This window comes from Aulonocara stuartgranti (genome assembly GCF_965226115.1).
Source record: "Aulonocara stuartgranti genome assembly, chromosome: 23".
In the NCBI taxonomy this organism is placed as follows: domain Eukaryota; kingdom Metazoa; phylum Chordata; class Actinopteri; order Cichliformes; family Cichlidae; genus Aulonocara; species Aulonocara stuartgranti.
In genome coordinates this window covers 34,312,031-34,326,726 of record NC_138958.1, presented here as the reverse complement: position 1 = coordinate 34,326,726, position 14,696 = coordinate 34,312,031, and the positions used below count along the sequence as shown (strand labels likewise).

Below are 14,696 nucleotides of genomic sequence, written 5' to 3'. Positions count from 1 at the left end.
ATTAGCGTTATTTCAACCTTGTGTAGGATTAATTACAGCACAGTGCTGTAATTTATAGTCACAGTTTCTCCTTTAATTTCCTTTAAGTTACCATGAGTGACGCAAAAGCTTCCAAACAAGTGTTAAACCAAACATAATGACAGAGAAAGAGAAACAGACCGAACTGCTGTCGCTGAAGCTCTTCAGTCGTGCCAACTCACTTGTACGCATATTAAGACAAACTGGTGTTGCTGTAGCGAAACACTTTGAACTACTGTTGCTTTGCTGTTAGCTGACTGCTGGAAGTTAGCAGATTGCTGCCGATGCGTGGGGTAGTAAACACAAAACATGATAGACCTGAAGAGCATAGCTAAGCCCTGTCACGGATGTCTGATCTAGCTTTTGGTGTCAGGCTATCTGATCCAAGTATTGGATCGCTCTATCCCTAACTGACAATAAGTGAAAGCGTAACAGGTCCCAGCTAATTGTTTTCTTTCCGAACGAAGAACCTGCTGATGTCTGACGAAACCTTGGAAGCTGCAGCACTCTTCCTGCTCTGGCTTCGTTCTTTGGCTTGCTGAGCTGTTCTCTGTGGAGAAAAATGGAACATGATGTAAGAGGTTACATCTGCAGTCAGCACAGAAAAATCAGATCGATATATCGAGCATCTCTAGATTAAAGTGTCTGAGAGGGGGCATAAACAGTGCGAGGATCCCCTTATCAGTCGCAGTGCTTTGCTTCAGTTTACATACGTCAACATGTGAAGCGTTTCCTTCCAAGCTGACAGAAAAAAGCATTCTGGTGTGAAAGCAAAGCACATTTCAGCTCACGGTGAAAGCTGTGTCTTATTTTGAAAAGTTTCTTCTCAAATCAGATCTGCTTTTAAGAAGTGGCTGACTGAAAATATGAAATATTGAAGGAGTGCAAGAAGGAAGAGGCCGATATATAGCATTTTCCAACGCATGCTATACATCAAAATGTCACACAGCCACATCATGTGATGTTATTATAGGCAGTATATAGCTTTGTGAGGGATAATATGACTTTTGATCAATGTGTTTGACCATGTATCACATTACTGCCAGCACATGTGATCCTCAACATGAGTGATGGCGCTTTCTCTTTATACAGGGATAAAGGAGAGCTCCATCTGCTGTGCACCTTAAAATGTTAGACAAATTGCTTTTGCCCCCTAAGCCCTTTGGCTTTAAAAGCTGGTGCTGCGGTTGTTATGGGTGCTGTGATGCGGAGTGTGCACATACGGCTTTGTGGCAGACAGTGCAGAGTGTCTGCAGGTTGTCCAGAGAGCACTGGCCTCCTCCGCTGTAGACCGGACGGATGTGGTCAACCTGCCAGAAATCCCCTTCAACAGGAGCTCGGATCATCTCGTTCAGCTGGAAGCACACCGGAATACAACAGTGAGCGTCTCAGTACACCGGCTACCCTCGGATGTTCCCTCACACTGCTCTAAATTGCCTAAAACAACGTTTGATAGCGCTCCCCTCCCAAACCATCCATCTATGCTAAAGTTAATTCTTTGCACTGATGTGATGTCTTTAGTAAAGCTCAGCCTTTCGCTGGGTACTACAGTGACCTAAATTGTTACTTTACAGCACACACAGGCACAGACAAATCATTCATATTAAACAAATCTCTGCACTGCGGGGACATTTCTGCAATGCGCCTCACAATAAAAGAAGATAAAAAACAGTCTCAAGCCAAAAAAACGCATCCCAGCAGAGAACATAACTGGCAAAATCCAGGAAATAATGAAGGCAAACTGCAGGAAAGGGCCTCTGATGGAAGTTTATTATGCTGAGATTAATGTAAGCCTGTGTGATTGTGAGGATAAGACCAGCTGATGAAAACATCATTTGTGCCGAATTGATGACAGCAAACTTTGACCTCATGCTATCCATCACCGTTTGCTGCCTCAGGTACAGCTGTATAAATCACCAAAATGTTTGTGGCCTACATTACGGGCAGCTGGAGGGAAACTTAATCAGGGAGAGCTCGCAAGCCTGCCTGACAGAAATTAGGTTAAAAATACCGCTGGGAATATCGTGCTACAGTTAAGGTGCACACTCCTAAATGCCTCAACTTTTTGTGACTTTTAAAAAAAAATTCTGCTAATTACATTTTAAAGCACATTTTTCACTAGATTTAGAGGAGGAGAGTTTTCCTCATACAAGGAAAACTTACATAATGAGTAAGTTTGTAAGTAAGATTAAAAAAAATGCATTTGCAATATCCTGAGTAGTATTTCAGGTGAGCTTCTGTTTTAATTGCTCTTTTTTTTTTATATGTTTAACTTGTTAAGGTGATAGTCGACACAGTCACAGTTTTATCAGTTAAACTGATGTCTTTGGAGGCAAAGGAGAAGGAGTAGAAACACAGACACAATATAAATACACAGTTCAATTCCTTTGACTACTACAGAAAATGCGGTACATGTAAAAGCGATCCACATGGATGCAGGACCCAAGGTTTCCCAGCAGAACATTGCCCAAAGGACCACACTGCCTCCACTGGCTTAGCTTCTTAGCTCCCAGGCAAGTAACGTACGTTCACCTGACCATCCACGTGATGTAAAAGATTATTCTTTTTTAAAATAATCTATACCAGTCAACAGTAGCAGAAGTTGTTGTTGAACGTCTGAGATGTAACAGAAATAAGTCAAAGCTAATGAGTAACTAGCTGAACCATTTGAAGACCTGTAGTGCTTCTTTGTAAAAATGTACTGAGGCCCACTGGACACAGTGTGGATTCACTAGCAGATAATACTGTTGTGAATCTGAAATTTATTTTATGAAGAAAATATAAAAAGGAAAAAAAAGTGGAGAAAACAGAAAGCAAGAATGGGAAGATGACAGAGAATAGAGACAAAAAGAAAAAAGAGAGCAAGCAAGTGGAGGAGCTTAAGACAATAGAGAGAGAGAATCCTGGTGGGAAGAGTTCAGGGCCAGAAATCTATTTTCCTACTTTGAGAACTACTCTGCCGACATTAAGGCAGGGAGCTGGAATTGATCCCAACAGATTTAAAGAACAGGCCTGCTCACAGGGCCAGAGTTCAGATCTCTCTCTTACACACTCTCACACAAGCTCTCACACATTCGAGTCAATTGAGCCTGCTTTTGTGCCAAAAGCATGCACTTTGGTGCACCTTACCTCACTACTGCACACTTACACACATACTGAAGCTCCTCTCACAAGCACCTAAAGGCTTTAACACATCCTGAAAATCCACACGCGCATCAAAATACCATTACAGCCACACCTGTTACACACATGCACGCCAAAAAGAGAGCCCAAGCTACAAACATAGACACATATAACCATTCTCACTCTCTCACTCTCACTCACACACACACACACACACACACACACACACACACACACACACACACACACGTACCAAAACCCCCCAGTATGAACCAAAGAGTGAGCCTATAATCTCAAGGCTTCTCCACCACTGGTGTCTTATCATGTGGCTGAGTTTGTTTCCTCTAAAGCTTAGTGCATCGATCGGCGCTGATGCTTCTGCCGGCGGCACTGGAAAGAGGGGAGGAGGAGTGAGTGTGTGTTTGTGTGTGTGGGGGGGGGGGTGGCTTTGCAGGATAACAGCCAACCAAATCAAATAGGCTTACTGGTCGAGGCCTGGCACTGGGAAAAAAAAATCAATGGGCCCAGCAATCCATTTACTGGGAGCTGGCCCCTTGGAGTGCAGATCAACCTGCGTGTGTGTGTGTGAGTAGATGCATATATGCGTAGGTGGGTGGGATGGGGAGTACAGGGTGCTTTTATTTTTGCACTTACATAAACACACAAAGAACTTCTTTGTCAGTTCTTTGGCTCACATAGAGAGACTGATGTCAGTTAATGTGTGCATTTTGATGACTGTTATCTAACAAAGTTGGTACAAATTTTCAATATTGAGGAGAAAACATCCTTATATGAAAAAAAATCTTAACACCTGAAACATCCAACCACATCAAAATAAAATTCCCTCAGGTAATGTGGGTGCTAATCACCAAATGTTAGCATGCTATCATACAACTTTAAAACAACAAGCAAAACCTGTATGTATAAATGTTTTTTTAGTTCACCCACGCATTGCTTCCTGTTTAAAGGGAAAAACAGATCATTTTCAGACACTCAGTCTGTTTTTTTAATAATGAGAAGTATAATGAGATTCCATGTAGTTTTAGTTTGTATTAAATATTTGCATGTATAAAAATGATCATGATCATCATGATGTAAAATCTAAAAACATCAATTAAAACATAGCAGAATCAATCCCATTCTGCTTTCCTCTCAGATAAAAGTAAGGCTTTCTTGCCATTTTCGCACTTCCTGTATATTACTGGCTTTTATTGGTCTCATTTGGCTATTGTCTCTGGAAGCAGGATTAACTCTGCTTGACTCAGAGACATCTTTATGGGATAAGCATTTTGAAGGCACGTCTGCGCTCAAGCTCAACTTTTTGTCCTGTTAACAATAACTTGAGCATGTCAAGCTGAGAAACCAGCAGCATTAACCCGTAACTCTGACAGGAAACTGATGGCAGAGACTGTGTTAGACAATCTGCCGCTGGGTCAGCTTTCACTGCTCTGAGATCCCTTACTGTCTATGCTTTGTGGAAATGGAGCTAGCATTTGCAAGAAAACCATCAATCTGCGAATTACTGTTGTAGCAAATAAGTTTTATTGTGCAGTGTTTTTAATAAAGGTTTTTAATAATTGCTTTACCACATTAGCAAAGAAAGCCTTAAGGAAGAGGAGTGCCAGCTGCGACCATATCCGGTTTAATAAAACAGGCAAGTTTGCTTATTAAGTTTACATACTAAGTTTAACCAGCTGTTTTGCTAATATATCACCTTCCTGTTCATACACATATTTAAACGACTTTTTAAAATCAAGCTGTAGGGCTGTGTTTCTGAACTCTAATAGCTTTTCATTTAGAGACATATCGTCCTCACAGAACAGCCACAGTAAACTTTAATATTTTATGTTCAATTTACAAGTAACACTGTTTCATGTAAAGTAATATTTAGAAGACATATACAGACTATGACCCCGATTCTGAAAATGTTGGAACACTGTATAAAACACAAATTAAAAAACAGAATGCAATGATATGCAAATCTCATAAACCCATATTTTATTCAGAAAAGAACACACCAAACTATGTGTAAACTGAGAAAATGTACCCTATAAAAAAGTCATTTCCAAGTCCACAGGAACAGAATGGTTAAAAAAAGTTGGCTATGCCTACCACTGTGTAGCATCACTTTATTTAGACAAAAGCCTGCACATATCTGGCAACTGAGGAGACCAGATGCTGGACTTCTGGGAGAAGATTGTTGTCCCATTATTGTCGGATATTGGATTCTGGCTCCTCAGTATTCTTGAGCCTTCTTTTCTGTATTTTTCATTTTATTATACACCAAATGTTTCAGTTAGTGAAAAGTTTGAACTGCAGGCAGGCAAATCGGTTTACCATGCTGTTGTAATAGCATGCAGCTTAACATTGTCTAGCTAAAATACACAAGACCTTCCCTGGAAAAGACGTAGTCTGGGTGGGAGTATAGTTTGTTGTCTACAAACTGTATATATGTTTAAGCATCAGTGTGTCTTTCCATATGTGGAAGATGCCAATTCCATAGGCACTAATGTACCCCATACCATCAGAGATGCAGGCTTTTGATATGAGCCCTTATAACAAGCTCGATTGGTCTCTCTCCTGTTCAATCCTGGCGATGTGGTGCCATGTTTCTCATGTTTTTCCCAGTTTTCAAATTTTATTCCATTTTAAATAAGAGAAGACAGCACCATTTCTGCATCATGTTAACATTTAGCTTCTTCTTTGCACGATAGTATTTTAACTGGCACGAGGAACTGTATCCACAGAGAATGAATTCTTGAAGTGGTCTTGCAGTGATTTCCATACCTGTTTGTAATGCAGCCTCCTGAGTGCGCGGAAATCCCGGACATCCAATGCTGATTTTTGATCTAGTTTCTTGCATACAGAGATTTCTCCAAACTTATTCTTATTCTGGTAAACTGGTATTCAAAGTCTTTGCAAATTTACATTGAGGATTCTTAATCTGAAATTGTTCCACAATCTGCAAACAGTTTGCAGAGCTCTACCTCTCCTACATGCTCCTTTTAGTACCCTTTCGTCTTACTGACCTGTTGCTCATCAACCTAATTAGTTGACATCAAATTAAACACAGCCAATATTTTTGGAAGATTAAATTGTCAAACTTGAAACATTTGGTATAATTTCTATATTCTAGTGTGAATAAAATCTGGGTTTTTGAGATTTGCAAATCATTGCATTCTGTTTGTATTTACATTTTCTATAGCATCCAAACTTTTTTTGGAATTGGGATTGAGACAGCTTTTCAGTCAGGAAGAAGTGCAGAAAGGTGAAGCCACCCAGGAAAAGTAAATCAAGCTGCAGCGGGCTGTCAGCTTGTGTAAACGAATAAAACACAATCGCCTTTCTGTAAAAGTTGCTGTGCGCCACTGTGGCCACTCCTTTGGTTGTATAAAGGTCTACAGGAAAGAAATATGACATAAAAAAGACAGAAACAGTGGTGTGGAGTTGAATTTCACATTGACACAACTTGCCTCGTTGCACTGACTGACCACCATAGTTAATGGCTGTTTGGCACTTGAAAAAAAAAAGTTTCTTCAGCTCATTGGTGGAGTTTTCCTGAAACATGGATGAGAGACAAATACGAAACAGTGCCTCCTCTGCTCTATGTCCCACCTGTTTGAGTGGCAGCTGGGTGAGCCAAGTGTTCTCCAGGATCTCCTTTCGCTGGGAGGGTGGAGCGTCACGAACCTTAATGAACAGGTCATGGGCGTGGAGGCCGCAGTGCTGACAGATGCCGCGCTCTGCCTCCAACACCTGAGACCGCATGTAAGTCTGGCTGGAGCGCAACTGGAACTCCTCCTGACACCTGTGGGTCAAAGCACATAGAAACATCTGCACTACAGAAAGAAACTTGTGATTAAATTCTTTCTATTTTAAAAATCATTCACATAGAAAGTTTTTCTCATGTTGGTTAAAAAACAGAAGCTGGCTTTTGAAAACCATTTAATCGAATTAAGACTGCCAGGAAAAGGTGCAGCATCTCCAGAAAAACTAAACCGAAATAGGTTTGCTTTAGATTTTCCATAAAAAACTTTTATTTTACATTGGTAATGGTATCAAGTTTGGTAAAGACCAAATTTGACTGATTCCCCCCCAAAAAATTTACAGGAAAAGATTTGGAAAAAGACCATTATAGATGCAAGAGTTGAAGTCTAATCTATTTTAGTCTTGAGCAAACAGTATTCTTTCTACAAAGAAAGTAAACAACAGGGTGAAGTCAACATTGTACTGCTGTGTTTCTGAGTTTGTTTTGCACACAAACTCTTAAAGCTCTGAATATAATTGAATTTTTTGGTGCCAGATGGGTGGGCTTCTGCGCAGAGGACAATGAGTACAGGGAAGTTTGGGGGGAAAAAACCTCTCAAACTGTGTGAAAGTTGATTTAATATGTTTTTGTTTGGCTGACATCTAATCAAAGACACTGCTGTTGCAGTAGACCTCGCACATCAGGTGCACTGAGATCTATATTATCTACAAATCTGCTCCAGAACTTTTTGAGCAATTCTCAAGTTATTACAAGTTGGAAATGTCCAGTTTAGCCCGTAGCTTTTCCTCTAACTGTATGTAGTTAGTGTTGCAATACCTGTGGCTGCAGAATCGAGTGTCCCACGCTCCACCTGTGGTAGAGCAGGGCTGCTGGCAGGAGAGACACAGAGGGACACCCTGACTGTCCACAGCCTGCAGGTAGCTGGACTCTGTTGATGACTGTGCATCTGATGTCCTACAGGACTGATTGTCCTGCCTGCTGTGAGAGAGACAGAGAAAGGGGAAACATAGTCGGGAGTGAAGAAGTGGTAGATGGTAACTTCAGACCAAAAAGACATCATTCTCAAATTCTCAACAGACGGTTGTATGTTTGTAAGTCAGATGTGGTACTGAAGGACTTCAATGTCCAAACACCAGATTTGCTAACATGTTGCTCCAGCACAAACTGAGCTTTGGTGTAAAAGGAGTGCAATGACACGACTGTGAGTAAAAAGTGAGAACTCAAAGGTTTATGTGACTGTTGCATATGAACGTCACGGAGTTCTTTTTTCAAAGCGCAAACTATAGGGAGAATAATATTTAAATCATGTGCACAAACTGATTTGCAACTTGCACTTTGCTGATAATTGAGCTAATATTTAACGCAGATAAAAAGCATGTCTCAATTTCTGAACTTGATATGGCTGCAGAGGATACGTAGACGTAAAGACGTATAGATGACCCAGCCAGCTGAATTCTAAATTTGCTCAGTGAACTCAAAGATGACCTGGATCCTCCAACCTAAGGGAGTCACGCAATACCAGCAGCAACAAAACTTCTTACACTCATTTACATTAATGAACTGAAAAACTTCCCTTAATAAAGGAAAAAAAAACTTTCTTTAATGCAGTTTTATTACACTAGAATTTCAGGACCATGGACAGCGCACGAGGTTTTCGCCTGATCTCGTGAGATCTAACACATGACTGTTTTTAGCTGCACATACTTTGACTCTCCATGAGTTACATATCGCAGATATGTTATCTATATGGAAGTTGTCTTAATACAAGAACGCTACAGAACACAAGGCTAAAATACTGCTGTGCAGTTTACAGTCCTAGATCAGAGCCTGTCTGAATGACTCGAGCCTGTTTCCATTCAAACGACTGTCTGCCAGATTATCACCATAGGCCTACATTTAACATACACGCGTATCCCCTGTATTTATATGGTTTTCTGATTTGTTGTGTGCTGTTAGTAAATTACCTGCAGCTGGATATCATCTCTTAGTTTGCGAGTTTGCAAAACTAACCACACCTACCAGCACTATGCCCTGTATTTTTAAAGAGCGGAGCATTTTATCTATATCACAACAGTCATCTCAAGGAGCTTTATATTTCATGGTGAGCTCAGCAGAGAGAGAGCCCCTATGATTTCAAACGATGATGATGATGAGAAAGCACTTGGCGACAGCGGGGAAGACGAGTTTTCATCTTAATTTTTCAGGTGACCTCAGGCGAAAGTAGAAAACACGGCGAAGAGGAGCACAATAAAAGGCCAGGCATCCCAAATCTCAACAAAAACAATACAAATGAATTTGTTATAAAAATAGTTCCCATTGATGAAGGTTTTATTCTTTTCAACAACGACGTTAAAAAGATTCACAACAGCTTCTTTCATTAAACACCGTGTTTAATGTGTAGCCACTGACCTTGAATCTGAACATGCAGTAGTGTGCAAAAGTCTTAAGACACCTCCTCTCACTTGTTTATAGTTTGCGTCATATTTTAAAGCGCCCTTGAGCAATAGTTCCCCACATTTGTTTCTTTGGATGCTTCATCACTGATTATCGGTCCTTGTGCGTGAACATTTTCACAGGAATACTTTTTTGCCCACTTTTTGTAAGTATAAAAAAAACACCTAATGGCATGAACCACTGCTAACTTAGCAAAGAAGCGATTTTAAATTGTAGCTTTAGGCACTTTTTCACTAGCAGCCTGTCACAAAAACACATCATTTGTTCTCATTTCTTTAGATGATTCTACTAAAAATACTAAAGATAACACAGTCTGACGTGCATAAAATTGTATTTTTTGCACCACCAAGCAGACTCCCAAAGAGCTATTAGCTGAAAACTTGGCATATCTCGGCTTGGTGTGTCCTTAAAAAAATATGGATCCAAGACAAGGAGGGGACATGAGAAGAAATGTCACACCTTTCTCTAGTAGGCAAGCAGTATCGAAAAGCCATTTGTGTGTAAAAAACAGAAAAAAATCTAACTAATCGACTAAGACCTGAGAGATGCATGTGGCCCTTCAGTTCTACTGCTCACTGAAGCCTTATCAGAAGTGATTTCAGTGGTACAGTGGCTGTCAAGAAGACATTATTAACGAAGGGTGTCAATGGAAAATTGTATTTAGTAGTCAGTATAATCTTTTAGTGATATAAGTTTGCATATGGTAGAATACTGCATGTAGTTATTTGTATTAGAAAATATTCAACCATGTATACTTAGAGGCATATAATTAATTGTGTGTGATCTCTAACAGGCTGCAGGCTTGGGGTGCATCCCAGGAATGCACCCCCACGTCTGGGAGCATGAGAGCTCATACCTTGTTTTATTGTTTTACGGCAGGATTAACGTAGCTATGTCTGTTTTAGTTTAAGTGCTTCTTTACATATAGATGAACTGCTGGACTTCCTCACCATGTTATCTAGGGTGGGGGAGACTACCCCCTTTCCTGACCAAGGATGTACCTTTTGTGCTCTCATGACCCTTTGATCAGCAGGACACACACACACACACACACACACACACACACACACACACACACACACACACACACACACCTACTGAAGTATAAATAAAGATTGGGGCAGTTTCTTAGTGCGAGTCTCAGTCTGGAGGCTGCCCTTGCTAGCAAGAAGTTCTGTGTGTTTCTCTTCTCTGAGTCTTTACTGAAGAAGTGTTTTAGAATATTTTCCCTAACAAAGGGAAACAGGGAGAAAAATCTGTAGCAACAAGTCTGATGTTGTGATTAATCCAAATTAGAATTTTTTGGTTTACCTGCTCTCCAAAAAAGACTTCAGGAATGTCCTTCAAGAAGCCAAGAGAACTATTCCTGATGGCTAATTAAAGAAATGACAAGAAAGCTGCCAATGAGAGTTCAGGCTGTGTTGAAGCATAAAGGTGGTCATACCATGTATTCACTTTCAAGCTCATTAGAACTGTACAAACTCTGTTTTTGCCTTATATTCAGGATTTTCGTGTATTTTTGCACATTTTTATAACTCGCTGCACCCATGTATAAAGAAATGAGGGATCAGTCAAGACATTACCCTGTAAACCTGATCTAAATTAAACAAAGCTCACTTTCTTCTACAAACTGCAAATACATTTCAGTGTAAATATCCATGCAACAGAAATAAATCAGTTTTTTTCCTGTATATTTAGTATATTACAATGCTCTATCTGCAAAACATTTCTAGTATGTGTATCTGCGTGCATGTCCGTCTGGCAGAAGACAGCAAATCTGGGCATTTGCCATGTAGTCCCAGCAGGGTGCTAGAGCCACGTTGGAGGGGACAGATGGACTAAATTCTCTTTCCCCATGGTTTACAATTCAGAGAGACAGCAAGAGGAACAAAGAGCCAGAGTGACAGAGCACTACAGAAGGAAATTTAATCATTGAAATAGAGAAGAGAACCTTCTAAAAAGGGAACCTTGCTGTTTCAAAGTTGAGAATATACCAAAAACTGGAAGTATCATGGGACAAATGGTGTGCCAGCAAAGTCTAGTCGATGAAAGAGAGACACAAATAGACTTTTTACTTGTGTGTCCAAACTGAGAATAGTGAAAACATCCAGAAAAGCCAGAAATATGTCTTTTAGAAACTGTAAAACATCAATGCATTTGCCAAAAAATGCATGTGAATCAAAAATGTAGGTTTATAGATGTAGAATGTTTACCACCTTGGCTCATCTCTGGTGCTCTATACCGAAAGAAACCAAAGGCACCAACGAGATCTGACACTGGTACGTCCAGCTGTTAATCGAGATTCTTATTTTCCACATTTTAGCATGTTGCTTTCATGTGGATAGCAATATAAAGACTGTTTCCCTTCAAAATGGACACTAGTGACGTATGCTGCATGGCAGGATTTCCTTTTTAGCCCACGCCCAGGCATAGGTGGCACACTTTAAGATTAACTGATACCTTCAATACCAGACATGCGCTTGTTTTAAACGGATGTATGTTATCAGAAATGTCTGTTTCTTTAGTTCACAGTCAGTTGTGCTTATCAGAGCAGAGTGCCATTGTATCTGTGTTTATAAACTGGACAACATTTACTTGGAAAACATTGCCAATATTTTAGAGAATGATTGCAGTCAGTCAGAGTCAGACTGCTACTGTTTGGAGACAGGTTGCCTCCCATCAGATGACTTGTGCAGATGCCTTACAATCTAAGAGCTTGCTGTCCTTTTTTTTACTCTAGTATAACTTATAGCCACAGTTCAAATGTCAAGTGATATCAGCCAGCAGGAAGTATTAGCAGGAACTGAACTGAATTTGTTGTTTTGAAGGAGCAGTTCAATATTATGTACAAGTTTTACTTGAATGCTTAAATAGATAACAGTGATGGATGTCAATCTTCCTACTTTATGAAAACATGGATTCTCCTCATCCCTCCAACCACACGCCACAGTTAGTTGGACGGATGGATGCCATTTCTATTCTAGCTACTAGCATATTAGCACATTTTTTAAGTCAGCTTTTATAAATGGCCATTTAATGTTGTTACCATGCTGCCTTTTACCGTGTTTATTCACACAGCAGTGCTTGCTTCTGTCAGACACTTTATACTTCCAGACACTGCTGTATACCTCATGCAGTAAAACGCTATCTATTGTCTAAAAGCACATATCCTGAACAGAGCCTTTAAGGCACTTTATAGATTATCACAGACATTTTGTATGTAACACCAGTAACTGTGTATATGTGTGAGAGCTCGTCTGTGTGTTTGCTGCAGGTTTCCATAGAGATATTGCCTCCTGGGGTGAGCTGGCCGATGCATCTCACCCAGTAGATCGTATTATGGTCTATATTTACTGTACTAACACACTCAGTGGGCCTTTGTGTCTCTCCCACAAGGCACATACAGATCTCCATGGAGACAGCTGAGGGAAAGAAAATGAAAATACTCTGAATCCTGAAGAGGAAACCATGTGGTGAGACAAACCACCTTCATGTGCAGACCTTGAAGTTTCATCTTTAAATACTACAGACAAGAACGGATCTATGAATGATCAAAATACCGTTTGTGTAGTAGACAGGAGAAACACAGTGATCAGCTAGAAATACATTTGAATTTTAGTTTCATATATTAGCAGCAAACTACTTACAGACCTGAGGACAACTTGACCTTTATGTGCGCGTTTTTTCCCTTAACAAACCTCTGTGTAGCAGGTGGTGTTAGCGAAGAGGCAGACCTCCTCTTTGTGAAGAAGTTCTCCTTTGTGACCAGTCGGACGCTGCCTCCCTCCTCCTGGGCTTTGCTCAGAGACGCCTCGGCCACGTCGTCACGACCGAGGTACCTGTGAAACGGGATAAAATGTTGCTGTGAGGTAATGGTGAATTTGTAGATGTTACATAACCAAAGCACCGGGGAGCAGTTGCAAGCAGATGAATTCATAAACTCTCTCTGGACAGCAATACAAGCAGGTATGATAGGACGCTTGAGGTTGCTCAAGCACACAAGTAATCTTAGTCATCTTTTTTTGGACTGCGGTAATCCTGGGACTCTACCACATCAATGTAACACACACATCACACCCACATAACTAGCAAAATTCTACAAATGGCCTCAGTGCAGAGCCAGATGCACTTTGATTTTTGTTTTTCTTTCTTGGCACCAAACTGTGCTTAAATGCTCAGATCCTTCCTTCCTTCCACTGCTGATTTCCTATTCTGAATGTGTGCTTATATTCTGTTTGTCTTCTTCTCCTGCTGAATCCTATTACTATTGCAGCAGCAGCAATCTAATTTCCCCACAGGAATCGTCAATCATCTAATCTAATCCATCTGCCCCGCTACTGCTTTTTATGGCCGTTGTAATACAGATGCTATGTGTGCAAGTTGAAAATTGCACTAAACTCTACATTCCAATCTATGCAGGATTAAAATGACCCTGGGATGTCAGAGTTGACACAAATACATGTGGAGAGTTGGGGAAAGAAAATCAGTGATATGTTCCTCTTGGTAGGAAAAGATTCCAGAGGCCTTGAGAGAAAAGTGACCAATCGGCAAATGCCGACTGGTCACTTTTCAGGTTTTAACAGAGGGATGGTACAACGCTGTAATGGTCTCCGCAGAGAGCAATTACCCTACCTTTTTACTCCAAGGGGAAGTCAGAGGTCAGCCTTAGCCAATAAGCAGATCGCAGCCATGCTGCTGTCAGTACTTGATGGAACTAGTACTTTACTTTACCAACCATCCACACACACAAGGAACAAACTGCTATTTTGCTTTACCAATAACATCCTGTACATACCGGGTAAATGCCTCTAGTGCCCACTCAAATACAGTCAACGTCCAACTAGAAATATTAAGCATATACATTTTTAGAATGAGTTAATTTGGTCTCATTTGCTAAACTCTGTGTAGTTGTGGCTATTTTGGAAATTATCCATCATGTAATATGTGTTGGAGACCCATGGAAGAATTTAATGTCATCAGTGTTGCAGGTGATTGGCAGTAAGCTCCTACGTCGTTCATCCACCCTCTTCTTTTTATCTAAAGTCAGGCAGGATAAGATAAACAGAGTATTCCAAGTGTTCCTAGTCTTATTTTACGTTTCTTATAGGGAATACTGAGGCACTGGGTTTGCCCCACAGTTCGTCGTGCTGTGAAAACCTTCAAAGGGAGGTATCTTGAAGGCATTTTAATCAGACGCCCAAACCACCTTAGCCGACTACTTTGAACATAGAGGAGCAACGGCTCTGAGCTCCTCACCCTGTACCTACGGCTGAGATCAGCCACCCTACAGAGGAAGCTCATTTTGCCTGTTTGTATACATGATCGTGTTCTT

At 40.6% G+C, this 14,696-nt stretch overlaps 1 protein-coding gene across 1 annotated transcript in view; it reads right to left on the bottom strand.

The window, feature by feature from the left end:
• Positions 1 to 14,696, bottom strand: part of zranb3 (zinc finger, RAN-binding domain containing 3) — a 127,134-nt gene continuing 112,438 nt past the window's right edge. Inside the window, 5 exon segments of the mRNA XM_082525067.1 lie at positions 1 to 568; positions 1,242 to 1,373; positions 6,757 to 6,949; positions 7,727 to 7,888; positions 13,063 to 13,203. Coding sequence (XP_082381193.1) covers positions 461 to 568; positions 1,242 to 1,373; positions 6,757 to 6,949; positions 7,727 to 7,888; positions 13,063 to 13,203 — 736 coding nt within the window. The 3' untranslated portion in view covers positions 1 to 460.